Consider the following 14725-nt stretch of genomic DNA (forward strand, 5'->3'; position numbering starts at 1 on the left):
AGGCCAGATGCTAAACGGGGTGTTGCAAAGGAGATGCAAAGTTCTGACAAGGACAGAGGAGTTATTTTTAATCTTTCCCAATCCTACCAAGCTGAGTGCTTCCCTTTGGAGCAGAGCTGGAGCCAGACACATGTCTCCCCCTCAACCCCAGCTTCAGTTGTGTAAACATCGGTGACATGGACATACTGATTAGGTTAGCGAGAGGGGAGTGTTCCCTTCCCGTGTCCCGGGAGGGGAGCTTTGGATCTGGTTTCCTAGTGGAGCCGGGGGCTTGCCAGGGGCTGGCCTGCTGGCCTGGTTGTGGTGCATGCCGCCTCTCCTCGTGGGAATGTGGCTGTGGTGAGAACTCGGAGGGAGGGGCTTGGTGCTCTACAACACCCCCCGCACCCCCAGCACTGGAGGTACAGGCAAGGCCAAGGGCTAAGCACAGGCTCCTGGACAGACCCGTCCCCTAGCCTGGGGTTCACAGTGCTCTCCTGCGGGAGCCAGTCCTGCCTCACCAGCAGATTCTTGGAGGACAAGTTTGGGACAGACCCTCAGACAAGCTGCTGATCCCAGAGGGTCAGGAAAGTGTGGCTGCTGCAAGAAGCAAGCCAGAGTCTTGCCGGCTAATTTCTAGGCCCAGCTTTATAGAGACAGGGACATTCTTAAATTTCTAGCCCACTCCTCTTCTCTGGAACATTAGGAAGAAAACACTAGGGTTTAGATTAAAAGAAGGAATCATTTCCAGAGACCAAAGGCTATAAATGGGCTGGCGTAGGGGTACTGGACTTCAGCTTATATACTGCTCACAGCAGTTGTGCAAGTGAAGTACTTTTAGCCCCTTTGCATAAATTCAGATGAGCTCATGACTGAGACTCTCCCTGGGGTCAGCGGGAGCAGGCATGGGGACAGAGGTGAATCTGAGATGGTGTTACCCTGTCTCTATCTCCACTTCTTCCAGGCAGGATGAGGAGGCAAGTGTGGCTCAACTGTTCACAATCTCTGTAGGTAAAGAAACCGCGGATTCCCTTTAACCGGGAATAGTTATACGGTTCCACCTGCAGGCAGCAAATTGGTCTGGAAACATATTAATTCTCCATAGACTTCACAACCCAGATAAAGAAAGGAGAGTAAGCTACTGCCAAGCAAAGATCATCTACAATGGGCCCATCTGAGCCAGTGCAGAAGGGCCCAGCGTGAAGGGGTGCCACCCAGGCTCACCATCTGGCTCCCCCTGCGCCTGGCCCCACCACCAGAAGGCAGGGTGTGGTCTCCTGGATCAGAACCACTGCCTGACAGAAGCACTACGTGTGGACCAGAGCTACTTCTGGGTGGCATTTGAGCTAGCCAGAAAAGGGCAGTGAGTATCCGAGGGCACTCCTTTATTTTCCTCCAAAAGCAAATATATTTTTTGCTTATTTGTTTGGAAATTGTTGAAAAAGAATGTCGATCTGATTTCCATCAAATCGAGACTTGGTTATAGAGGGGCCCGAGGAAATTAGAAAGCCTACATGCTTTCCTTCAAATAGGGCCATTCATTTTAATTACTGTTTATTTTTAAAACCTCTTCAAGGTGAATCCACAAACTTCCCTAGAAATGAGGTCAGGGTATTTCGAGCATCCTGGTCAGGAACCTTCTAGTCAAATTCATGGGTGGATCCCACCCCACGGGCCATACAGATGCAACCTGTTCACCGCCAGGCCAACCTCCCTACCCCTTCCTCTACAAGAACGCTAACACATTCTCTGCGGAGTCTCCTACCTGGGCGCTGGTAACCTTCTAGCATCTTCCCATTCTGTCTGGGGCTCTAAGATCTTGGCCCTCTATATTAGAATTTCTTGTCCCACAGTATAAGGAGGTTGGGACAACAGCTTAGAGGATTTTTAGGTGGATTACAAAAAATCCAAACAGAATGTTCTTGTGAAACCTCATCAAGAACAAAAAACAAAACAAAGAGAGCATTTTTCGCACACGGGCCACTGGGACGTGGCTCCTTAGTGCCACAGCTGGGTCCCTCTGCCAGCTCATTACCCACATGGATGCCCCCCACACCTTGGCACTACGTGGTGGCCTGGCAGGAGGCTTTGTCCTGCTGGGCCCCAGAGCAGAGCCTGGTAACTTACAGGCCTGCTTCACATGCTAAAAGCAAAAACTGCTTGAGAGGTTAAGTTTCTGGAATTGTTTATAAATATACCCATCTATTAAATTTGAAATGTTAACTGCTTATTTTTGAATGATTTCTTAGCAAGAGGGAAACATTCTCTTCATTGTTGTGCAAGCTATCAAAACAATGGTCCCAGCAGGGCCCTCCCCTGATCTTGTCATTTTCACTTAAGACGCGTGGGTAACCTTACTAACTCTATGAACGTCACTGTGGGGATAATGCAATCTCACCAGTCTGGCCACAGCAGGGGCCATTTACTATCACATCAAACTTGTATGGGAATGCTTTCACCAAGTACAGGGTCAGTTCCTCTCGGGAAGGAAGACTGCCATGTTCTTTGCTAAGAAAGGACCCACAAGACCAACTTCGGTTGGCATTTGTTGCTTGAATTCATGGGAACATGAGGGGCTGGATAATCAAACTGAAATCATGTTGGAGAGTAAATTCGGTGAGGAACGTGTGTTTTGATGCCAGCTACCACAGAGTATTCGGAGACCACTCTGTCCCCTGCACGGAACCTTCAGCGCATAGTACTTACCATATGACATTTTGTACGCACACTCAAGCCACCCCCGCCCTCTGCAGCAGACTTTTCCATCTCAGCTGGGGGGGGGGGGGGGCGCTGAGACACCAACCACTTTCTTTTTGCTATCTGTCTAGATAGGCAGGGCCACACTCGATAGGTAGAAAGCTCTTTATGCATCTTACGAGCACAAATCCTCTGAATTTTGCACCTACAGCTATTCATTCACTGTAATATAGGAAGCTAACATCCTACAACTGGATTTCTTTTAGGCCCAGGGGCTGAGGCCTGGGGTTAGTTTTCCCAATTGCACAAATACACTAATCCAGAGCTTTGGACCTGCAGGGAGCTGCTAAAGTATCTGCTACATGGGATTAAAAGTCGAAGTTACATTACAGTGTTAATTATGTGCCAAGGGCTTTTATTCTATCCTCTTGGAAATCTTAAAACCCATTTTATAGATGAGGAAACCGAGACTCGGGGAGATAACTTGCCCAAGGCCTTGCCTGTGGCAGAGTGTGGATTTCAACCTACTGCCGGCTAACTGCAAATCCCAGGCCCTCCCCTCCCACTGCCTCACTTCCCTAGGTCTTGAGGGTGATAAGGCACCCCGGAAGCAGTTCCTTCTGGCCCGAGCTCTAGCTCATTGGCCTGTGACCTCACCTGCTCTGAAAAGTGCCCCCGAGGCATAGTGCATCGCCAGGGCATGGACGAGCTGCCTGGCCGTGGTGAAGACCGGGCCTCTTTCGAACACTGAGAAGGCCAGTGGCGTGTGGTCGGAGGCTATGTAAAGCTTGAGGGAAGCATGGATGCTGACGAGGAGACTCACTGGCTGTATCACCAGTTTCCGTAACTTCACAGGATTCACCAAGGCCCTGGCGTGCTGTCTGACCTGTGTGGGCAACACCTGCTCCCCGCCGGAGGGGCCCGCAGGGCAGCCAGCCAGGTCACCGCTGGGCAGGTAGGTCTCGAAGAGTGTTCTAACGTAATACACGAACGTGTCTTCCACGTAGAACCGGGCGGGCTTCAGCTCAAAGCGCAACTCATTAATGTCATCCAAGCGGCAGCTCTTGCCCTCGCTCAGCGTGAGGCAAAGCTTGATGAAACAATCTTTCTTGTACTCTTCCAGGTCCCTGCCGGATGCCAGCAGGCTGTGCACTTTAGCCCGCTGCACAGGTCCTGCGTTTTCCCCCTGGCACACCAGGACAGCAAAGTGGAAGTTGGACTTGTTGTACAGCTGGTTGTCCAACTGCAGGTCCCCACAGTAGAGCTCCACGGCGTGGAGCCGCAGGGGCACGGCGACGGCCTCTTCCCCAGGCAGGGGACCAGCCACGGGGGCCACTTGGAGAAAAACATGGTCCAGTGTGAGTCTCAGGAGCTCAGACGATGCTTTGTGGTGGCTGAGGTCATCAAACACCACCAGGCTCAACTGCGTGATGAACAGTTTAAGTGTCACCATCTTCTCCAGAGCTCTAAAGGAGAGACGGAAGAACATCAGTCTCACCATTGCTCTTTTTCCTTCTTTTACTTCTCCCCTCCTTCCTCCCTCCCCGCTCCCCCTCAGTAGTGCCATATTACACACCTCCTGATAGTCCATCAGATTCTCATGAGGAACAAATATTCAACTTTCAGTTCATGGTGTCCAGACAGAGCCGGTCACACTCCCAACAGTACTGGGAAAAATGCTGTCTACGGGACTTTACAAGCTCTCATTGTGTTCTGTACGAGCTTACTCATCAACATCAGATTTTTACCCTAAGATTCTTCTAGTCTTTGCACACCAAATCTCTATCAAGATCATCTCAAGGCAGAAAGGTAAAATCAAATAACCCAAACTCCTCACTGTGAAGTAAAGCGAACAGAAGAAAAGTCGCCAAGGGCCCAGGTCCCCAGCCCACCTTGCATGTCTCGGCCTCAGGCCAGCCCCTCTGTGGTGCACGAAAGCCTTCTGCTGCCACCTGCTCCAGGCACCACTCCAGCCACCCACCCCCTTCTATGTCCTCATTTTTTCCTTCATTACTAGCAGCCTCTAACCATGAGGTTATTTCCTGTCTTGATAATCACTCTTGTAACTCCACTTCCTCCTCTGGCTACTGCTCTGTTTTCTACTCTCCCTCACATATAAACGTCTCCACTGTCTGCTGCAGGCTTCCATCATCTCTTTGCAGTGCTCCAAGCAGGCTTCTGCCCCACAGTCTACCCAAACAACTCTTACCCAGTAGCTTCTGTGCTACTGGGCCTTTTGGTCTGTGGCTCACCTGACCTGTAATTGCATTTTACCTTGTCAATAAGTCCTTCCGTCTGGAAACACTCCCTTTATAGGTCTTCTCTTGGCTCTTCTACATCCTCACTCATCCTGTGACCCCCCTCTTCTCCCTGACCACTTAAAATTAAGGTGCCCAAGGTTTGGCCCTTGCCATCCCCTTGGAGATCATGGCTTGATACGCAGTCCCTGTGCAGATGACTCTCTGTCACAACATCAGCTTAGAACTACCTGACTGCCAGTCTACAATATCTAACTGCCTCTCCACATAGATGCTTGTCTCAACTTGTCATGTCTGCAATCAAACTCTCAATTTTACCCTCCACCCCCAACCTATAAATGGTCTTTCCTATCTCAGTTAATGGTAACCACATCCTACCACTTGCTTAGAGCACAAATTTGGGAGTTATCCTTGATACTTCTATTTTCAACCCTTACTCAGTGCATCAGGGAAATCTCATTGGTTTTTTTCTTAGAAAGCACATCCAGAATCTGACCATTTCTTCCCATTTCCACTGATCTCATCATAGTCTAAGCCATCGGCATCTCTAGTGTGAGTGACTGTAACAATCTCTTAACTAGTCTCCCTGCTTCCACCTTTACCTCTCTACAGTCTACTTCAATGAAGCAGCCAATGATTTTCTAAAAATTCAGGTCAGATCATGTCACTTCTTTACTCAAAATGCTCCAATGATTGCCCCATTTCATTCAAAATCAAAGGTAGGCCCTACACAAGTCCCCCTGGTCCAGCTCTTACTTCTCTGACCTCAGATACTATTACTTTCACTTTCACCCACTCTATTGGGCCCACATTGGCTCCTCTCCCGCTCCTCCAATATACCAGATACACCTACTTCAGACCTCTGAAACAGCTGTGCCCACTGTCTGGAAAGCTTTCCCACCAGATAGCCACATTATTATCTCCCTTGCAGCTTTTGAGTCTTTACTCAAATGTCAACTTCATGGTGAGGCTTACCTACACCGGTTTTTTAAAATTTTTCTCTCTCTGTTCCTATGCTCTGGCACTCCTGGTCTTTCTCACCCATCTATTTTTATCCCTGCAGAAAGCCAACCTTCTACTGTATCATAAAATTTCCTTATTTATTATGTTTATTCTCTTCCATTCTATACCTATCAGTATAGAAAAAGCAGCGATTTTGGTCTTTTTGGTCATTGCTGTGTTCCCATCTCTAGAATAGCAACTGGCATCCAGCAAGCCAAAAAATATTTGAATAAATGAAGGCAATACTAGTAAATATTTGTATTTTTTGAAGAATAGAAACTTCCTATTTCTACCACTAAACGTATAATTTGTTGCTACTCTGATCAATTATGCACTATTAATGCCCTAGACAAATGTTTCTGAAATTGTTGTACAGGCTTGAAATTTTGTGTTATGTAATTTTATATTAAGCCTCCAATTTTGTTATGCTGCTCATTTTTTACAAGCAAAAACATTCTACCCAATGTTGTCTGAGATATTGTAAGTTCAAATTAATAATGAGTTGGCAGGTCCTAATTAATAAATTCTTAACCATATATGAAAAGCAAGGGACTTTAAAAAAAATGTATGGAAGTTGATATTATTATTTTACATTTTAAATAAAAATTTAATAATAAACTTCTGATGCTAAAATAAATTATTCTTGTAGAAAATTAAAATGCAGAAAATTACTAGATAATCATTTATAAGCACTGTATCTATTGAAAATTTGGTTCCTTCTTTTGAATCTTAGTTCTAGAAATGTTTTCTGATGTTGCTCAAGTGCCTTCCAGAAAATGGCAACAGTTTACATTTCCACTTGAACTGTATATGATGACAAATCATTGTTACTTAGGTAAGTAATATCTTACTTAAATTTGCATTTTTTTGATTACTCATATTTCCTCTTTCTACAATTTCCTTTTTTTTTTTTTCCTTCCTACAATTTCCTGGTCATGCATGTGCCTTTACTTTTAGGAGGGACTAGCTTCATACCATTTCTATTGGATTATAGCAATTCTTTTAAATTGAGTATATTAACTCTTTGGTTCATGTTTGTAAAATCTGATGGCAACACTCTAAGAGGTGAATTTATTGTTGATGGAGCTCTAATTGCTAAGTCAGATTACTAATTACTAGGTGGTCAAGCGGATACAGAAGTATTAATGTACATTTCATGCTGATGCTAATAGGTAATTCGAAGATGCATATTTCAGTTTGTAAATCATTTTGTTAAACTTACCAATGGAAGGGGTACCAAAGAAGATAAAGAACTGCTTTTTATAGGTACGACTTAATGTTAATGACCATATCCTTATGGATTACACAATAATTCACCAAAACCTTTAATGTATATATAGAGATGATCATGAATGGTAAGTAGCAGGCTTATGACTTTATAACAGGAAAGCTTACCATACTGCTAATGGGATAATAACTAATCCTACCTGTTGCTGGTGGTTAAAATAGGTTCCACTTTTCCTTCTGGGGCCACAGTGATGAAGACTGTGCCACACTGAAGAATGATGTCCACATATACATAGCCAAAGCCAGTCAGGAACACAACCTGCAAAAAGAATATTCAAAATCTGATTAAAAAGAAGTAAGAAACACTATCTGCATGGCTGCCTTCAAAGGTCTTAAGTTCTGGCTCAACAGCTAGTTCTATTTCTTTATATCAATGTGTACAGGCTATTCAGCTGACTTTATTTATTTATTGATTGATTGATTTTATTTATTCATGAGAGACAGAGAGAGAGAGAGAAAGAGAGAGAGAGAGAGAGAGAGAGGCGGAGAAGCAGGCTCCGTGCAGGGAGCCCGATGTGGGACTTGATCCCGGGACTCCAGGATCACGCCCTGGGCTGAAGGCAGTGCTAAACCGCTGGGCCACCCAGGCTGCCCTATTCAACTGACTCAAAAAAAAAAAAGAAAGAAAGATCAAATCCAGATTTTTCAATATCCAGTTGTAAGGTTCACAGCAAAAAACATGATGGATGACAGGACATGAGTGTCTTCATTCTCTGCTTCTTTGCTTTTGGCAAATAGCTCTGTGTGGCCTAGAGCCCAGCTACAGGTCAGCTTTATGTGGGCATACGAATCTCTGGTGGGGAAAAAAAAACCCTGAAACTCAGGACTTGAAATGGAACATACAAAAAACTTTTAAACTCTTGAGTGTTGAGTTACTACCACAAGGATGCCTTTCTATCCTTGGGCACAGAAGCATACCAGAAAACTTACCAATGAGAAATGCCATAATATCCCAAGGTCCCTTGGTCCCTCACATAACTTGCAACACTACTGTCAAATAACTTCATTTGCTTGGAGTCAAAATTAATTTTTCTTCCATGGGAAGGTGGACTAAGACCCCAAAAAAGTTCTACCTCAGAAGCCAGGTACCAGGCTGGAGAACAGATGTCCTTTCAGCATTGAATACCAAGGTTGCTAAAATGGATAAATATTTGAAAACAGAACTATTTGAAAAACAACTCCAAGAACATCATGTTCACAGCCAGCATTACCTAAGAGTAGGAGCAAGAACCTCCTATGTTCGGGAACGCTAATTTTGATAATTTGCAGTATCAATTCAGTCCAAGTCTGGGCCCTTTATTACTGTTAGGACAGTAAATAAAAGGTTGAAAATTCCCGGATGAAGGAACAAAGCAAGGTGCCTGCCTGACATGTAATGAACAGACTCTAATGCTGACCATATGATGAGTACCGGAAAGTATGTACACAGAACCACAGGAGAGAGTCACAGACTCAGACCACTGAAGTGACTTCAGTGTCACTGGGCTTCTTTCTTGCATAATGGCTCCTCCTTCAGAGATCCTGACCATATGCAGCACTCAGGCCACCTGGACAACCACCGCTCCCTCCTCTGCTCATCTCCTGCAGCATAGCACTCATCAGATGCTCCAGTCCTGCTCGTCCTCTACGAGTGCCTTCTCTTCCATCCTATGGCCACACTATAGCTTAGCCCTATAGCTTAGCCCTTGTTTGCCACTCAGCAGACCCTGTGCCCAGAAGACACCCTCCCCCACATTGGTCCTTTCCAAATCCTATGTATGGTCACAAATCCGTACTGTTTGCAGTACACTCAACTGCTAGACTGTCAGTTTCTTGAGGCAAGGAGAGGAGTCCATTTGTTCTTTATGGACATGTTTCCCAAATGGATTGTTTTGCAAAAATATGTGTTTCAAAAGACCTTGTATCCTGAATTTGCCTTATCTGTTCTAAGGTAAAAATTGAACTTGACTAGGACAAAATCTGGAATGCAGCCAACTTAAAAACTGGCTCAGCTCACGAATCTAAAACAAAACAGGTATTATTTCAGAAACATTGACATTTATTATTTTGTATGATATACAAAGTCACCTTTTTTTAAAAAAAAAAGTTTACTTGAGACAGAGAATGCATGCATGTAAGGGGGGAGGGGCAGAGGAAGAGGGAGAGAAGCAGGTTCCTCATTGGGTGTGGAGCCCAATATGTTTAGGGCTTGACATGGGGCTTGATCCTGTGCCCCCTAGATCATGACCTGCTCAGAAATCAAGAGCAGGATGCTCAACTGACCGAGCCACCCAGGTGACCCAAGTTAACTGCTTTTTTACTACGCTTATGATGTGAGAGAATTCATTTGGCACAAACCTTTCTAAGGCCCTGTGCCCCCACCTATATTTTTCTCTCAGTGACTGTAACTTCAGTGCATGTCTCAGGGTTTTAGGATAGAACTGTCAACCCTCAAAAGAGGGAAGGAAAGGATAAAAAAGGGGAATATTTATTGTTCTGCTCATTTTCAAAGTCATCTGTAGGCACTGTGAAATGAGGATCCTGGCTCCTTCTAAGATAGTAAAGACAAGGCAAACTGATGGTTTTTGTTAACTGCCCAAGGGACTTTGTTTCAATTTTAGTATATGTGCTGCTGAAGCGAGCACTGCCCAAGGGACTTTGAAGCAAGTAAATGGACCTAATCCTTTAAGGCACCTCTCCTGGTTGAAAATCTGGACTTGAGAAAAATTTTGCTATGTTTTCCTTTCACCCACCACTAGAATGGAAGAGACATGGACTTTAGTTCATGTTGTTTTTCACACGCAGAGAAACAGCTCACAATGTCAAGCATTTTGTCCAGTGGCAGCTCTATGGAGTAGGGAGGTAGGTATCTCACTGCTAGGGACATTAGGCACCTGTACCTAGGTTCTCTCAGAAATCTTTTTTTTTTTTTTAAGCGGTGAGAGTGGGACACATTTTTTTTTTAAAGATTTTATTTATTTATTCATGAGAGGCACAGAGCGCGCACGAGAGAGGCAGAGACACAGGCAGAGGGAGAAGCAAGCCCCATGCAGGGAGCTTGACGTGGGACTCTATCCCAGGTCTCCAGGATCACGACCTGAGCTGAAGGCGGCGCTAAACTGCTGAGCTACCCAGGCTGCCCTCTCTCGGAAGTCTTAAAATAAATCCTTGTTTTGGTCTGATGGTCTGGTTGTTAATCATTCAGCCAATTAATTGATACTTAGAGTGCACCTACGAAGAGCATGGCACTATATTAGTGATGGAGAAGATTTCTTTGTTTTTTAAAGATTTATTTATTTTAGAGCAAGAGCGTGAGCACATAAGCTGGGGGTGGGGATGGGGGAGATGAAGAGGGATAGAGAAGCAGACTCCCCACTGACCAAGGGGCCTGATGCGGGGCTCCATCTCCCGACTCTGAAATCATGACCTGAGCCAAAATCAAGGACTGGATGCTTAACTGACTGAGCTACCCAGGCACCTAAGGAACCAAGAAGATCTAATCACACCCTCCAATTGCTCTCAGCTTAGCTAGTAAAAAAAGCCAAGGACACAAATGATGAGATAATAACTAATACTTCCAGGGCAGAGATGTATAGCATGCTTCTCCCTCTTAGTGTATTAATCATCATGATATCTGTATAAGCTCATGAGGGCAATGGCTGTGTGTCCATTTTCTTCAGTATTTATAACCAGTACTTGGTATGCAATCAAGATCTGATTGGGCATCTTGATATCATCTCACTGTGGCTCCTGTGGTAGAGACTTCTAGTGTCCACCCATACCTAGCTCCTTCTAGGCACAGAATAGGATTATACTCCTCACTCCCTTGTGGTTAGGTATGGCCATGTGACTAAGTGCTGGTCAATGAGCTAAAATAAAGATAGAATTGATATTGTTACTTCTGAGTCAAAGCATAAAAGAGCCAGTCTTCTTCCCCTGCTACAGAGACCGAATAAAGGCTTTATGTTCTAGATCAGTGGTAGGATAAATCCAATCCATGGCCTGTTAAATGTAAATAAAATTTGGGGGGGGGGGGATATAGCTATGCTCATTTATTTATATATATATTGTCTCTAATAGCAAAGTTGAAAAACTGAAGGATTATATGGCCTGCAAAGCCTAAAATATTTACTGAAGAAGAAGAAACTTTTTTTTTTTAATTTTTTTTTTAAATTTATGATAGTCACACAGAGAGAGAGAGAGGCAGAGACACAGGCAGAGGGAGAAGCAGGCTCCATGCACCGGGAGCCTGACGTGGGATTCGATCCCGGGTCTCCAGGATCGCTCCCTGGGCCAAAGGCAGGCGCCAAACCGCTGCGCCACCCAGGGATCCCAAGAAGAAACTTTTTGAAGAAGCAGCTTGTTGACTCCTGGTCTAGCTGGTTGTGGCAGATTATTACACAGTCAAGGAGCTGCACATCCAGCTTCCAGGCCCTTCATTCAGTCCCTTTTCCTACTGACACAGAGCTCAGCTATGTGACTGCCATCAGCTGATGGGACATCAGCAAACATGAGACAAGAAGTCTGACAAAGCTTGCTTGCTGGGGTTTGCCCTCCTGCCAACCATGTAAGGAAGCCTGGTTTAGCCTCCCTAGACAGGAAAGACCACATGGTGAGAGAGATGCCCAGACTTTCCAGCTGAACTCATCCCTCTGCCAACCTCCAACAGAATGTGGCTGCATGAGTGATCCCAGGCTCACTCTGCAGAAAAATCATCCAGACAAACCTTCAGACTCATGAGACATTAGTCATTTTCAAGCCTCTAGGTTTTTGGGGTGATTTGTTACATTGGGGCAGACAGAAGGTAATGGAAACTCTATCACCTGCATCCCTGAGTGACCATGTAGAACAGAGCTGCCTGGGCACAAAGCATGAGCAAGACGTAAATGCTAGGATTCTGACAGGCAGCAAAACCTAGCCTATACTAACTAATTCAGTATAGTTATTGGTGATAGAAGTAAGGCTCCAGCAGAAATCTAAAATATGAGTCCTTGGCTTAGTGGTCAGGCAGCGGAAATTGATATTGGAAGATACTACAGTGGCAATTCATGTTATGAAGTAGCAAGACATTTCATAAGACTGTTGTCTGAGATTACCTGGGAAGCAGATTATAAACCTAATCCATTGGTACCTCCAAAAGATGAAGTTCAGAAACAAACATTAGTAGCGTGTGTTGTTGCTATTGGCTGTCTCTGGCGATATATTCTGTAGAAGACATGAGCTCAGAAAAGAATTGGCCAGTTTGCAAATAAAAATGAAAGGGAATAGAGAGAGACAGCAAGAGATCAAAGTTCAGTCTTTGGATATGAAGGCAGATTAATACTCTGCCTTAACCTCTTAACTGTTTAAGTGACTCAGAAGACAGTTTACATTAAAAGTATAAGTTTGCCATAGAAGCTCTCTTAAATCTAGAGAGAGGTAAAGAAGACAGACATACCTTGGAAAGGACCATGGACGTGGTTATCAGTATTACAATCCTCTGAAATCAACTAATTTTTGAGAAATGACTACTGCCCAGTAAACCCATGAGCCTAGACTAAAGGAGACTATGATTGCTTGAGAATCACCACAGCTTCAGATGTAATTGGGGAAGATCTCTGAGGGATGATTCAGGGACTAGAAGAAAAATACTAAGAGCAGTTCCAAGAGCAGAAACAGGGCTCAAAGACCAGCTCTTGCTCCAGGGTATAAACCCCAAAATTATGAGCTCAGAAAATTTTTATAATTGTCACAGATGCGGGGCTGCCATTACAACTCATTCTTCTCCTTTCCATTTTTTTTAAAAAAGATTTTACTTATTTATTCATGAGAGACACACAAAGAGAGAGAGAGAGAGAGAGAGGCAGAGACACAGGCAAAGGGAGAAGCAGGCTCCATGTAGGGAGCCCAACGTGGGACTTGATCCTGGGTCTCTAGGATCACACCCTGAGGGGCTGAAGGTGGCACTAAACAGATGAGCCACCAGGGCTGCCTTTCCCCTTTCCATTTTAGAGGGGTTACCATGGTTATCCTAGCTTGTAAAATGGGGGGAAGGGCAGAAGGACAGGAACTCATAACTCCAAAAGAAGGCAGTCATGTCCAGACCTAAGCATCACTCAGAAGTACTGGATTTCCAGTGGGATGCTCTGACTGGACAGAACCCTGGGGAGGCTGTTTGTTTGTTCCACGTGTGGGAAAATGGACAATTAGATAACAGATGGCCGAGGGGATTCCTGTTGCTGAGTTATTCGTTACTGCAGCATAAGACAGTCAGTCCTGATGGGCACCATCACTTTGGTGTTTTTTTTTTCTTCACCTCATACTGGTAGAGTGTGGGTGTGTGTGTGTGTGTGGGGAGGCTAGTGGCAACATGTAGCAGGAGCTGTGCATCTCTGACCACTGCACACTTGGAGGACACTCTGTGTTTACCCTTTATGTGCTGGAGCACTTTGATCAGTGAGATTCTCTCCCATGAGTGTGGGTATAAGAATGCCATCCCAGCCCCATGTCCTGCCCTCTACTTACTACATTGTCTTTTACTATGATTACAAATAGGAAACACTTTAATATAAACTTGTGCTTTTCTATATATCCAGTTATCTTTATTAAAATGATGGCTTATTAGATTCATGTCCAATGAACAATATTTTAAAAAAATTATACTAATTTAATTTTACTAAGTTAATAAGTTACAAGGGGACACAGGAAATAAAAGGATGAATTCTTGAAAGTCTCTCTTTCCATGTCCCTCTCTCTTTTTCCCTGTTGGCTGCATGTCTAGGGATAATCAGGAGGGAGATATAAAACATCCCAGCACTGCAACTAAGGTAGACTTAAATCATAGGTAGAACTGTTAGTAAAACTCCTTCTGCACTTTCCTCGCCTCCTCCAGTATTTTACTGATTTCTTTCTCAACTGGGCTACAACAGCCACGGGGTATACCTTGCTGGGCCTCCGTCCTTTACACCTCACTCATGCTGCTCCCACCTCAGACTTTTACCTCCTTTTGTGATGAGTAATTGTGCGTGCAACCTGACTGGCCAGGTGAAGCATTATTTCTGGATGTGTCTGTGAGGATGTTTCTGGAAGGGATTAGCATCAGTAGACTCAGTGTACTGCTTTCTCCAGTGTGGGGTGGGTGGGTCTGTAGAGGATCTGAAAAGAATAAAAGGTGGAGGAGGAATAATTTGCTCCCTCTCCCCTGCCTCACTGTTGAACTAAGACGTCTTATTTCATCTTCTGGTAAATTCATACCATCATCAGCTCCCTTGGTTCTCAGGTCTTTGGGCCCAGACTAAATTACACTATGGTTTTCCTGGTCTCCAGCTTACAGATGGCAGATACTCAATCTCCATAAATAGATCTGCAGGTAAGTCAGCCATTTTATTTGTTCTGACCTTTGCCTAAAATTCATTTTTCATAAAAACTTTTACTCCCTGTTTTGGAAAGGAATAAATTGAAAAGGTACTACTTCTATCTCCAGCTCAAGTGGCTTGTAAGAAAATATCTTAAGGAAAACCATGATATGCAAGAAGTCAAGACTT

The 14725-nt window shown here is 44.5% G+C and overlaps 1 protein-coding gene across 17 annotated transcripts in view; it reads right to left on the reverse strand.

Moving 5' to 3' along the window:
• VPS13B (vacuolar protein sorting 13 homolog B) overlaps nt 1-14725 on the reverse strand; it is a 727825-nt gene that overhangs the window by 17361 nt on the left and 695739 nt on the right. For all 17 annotated transcript variants that reach the window (XM_072734208.1, XM_072734211.1, XM_072734207.1 and 14 more), the window contains 2 exons: nt 7364-7482; nt 3334-4142 (listed from right to left, as the gene is read on the reverse strand). In XM_072734208.1, coding sequence (XP_072590309.1) covers nt 3334-4142; nt 7364-7482 — 928 coding nt within the window. The remainder of the gene's footprint in view (nt 1-3333; nt 4143-7363; nt 7483-14725) is intronic.

This window comes from Vulpes vulpes, chromosome 13, assembly GCF_048418805.1.
Source record: "Vulpes vulpes isolate BD-2025 chromosome 13, VulVul3, whole genome shotgun sequence".
In the NCBI taxonomy this organism is placed as follows: domain Eukaryota; kingdom Metazoa; phylum Chordata; class Mammalia; order Carnivora; family Canidae; genus Vulpes; species Vulpes vulpes.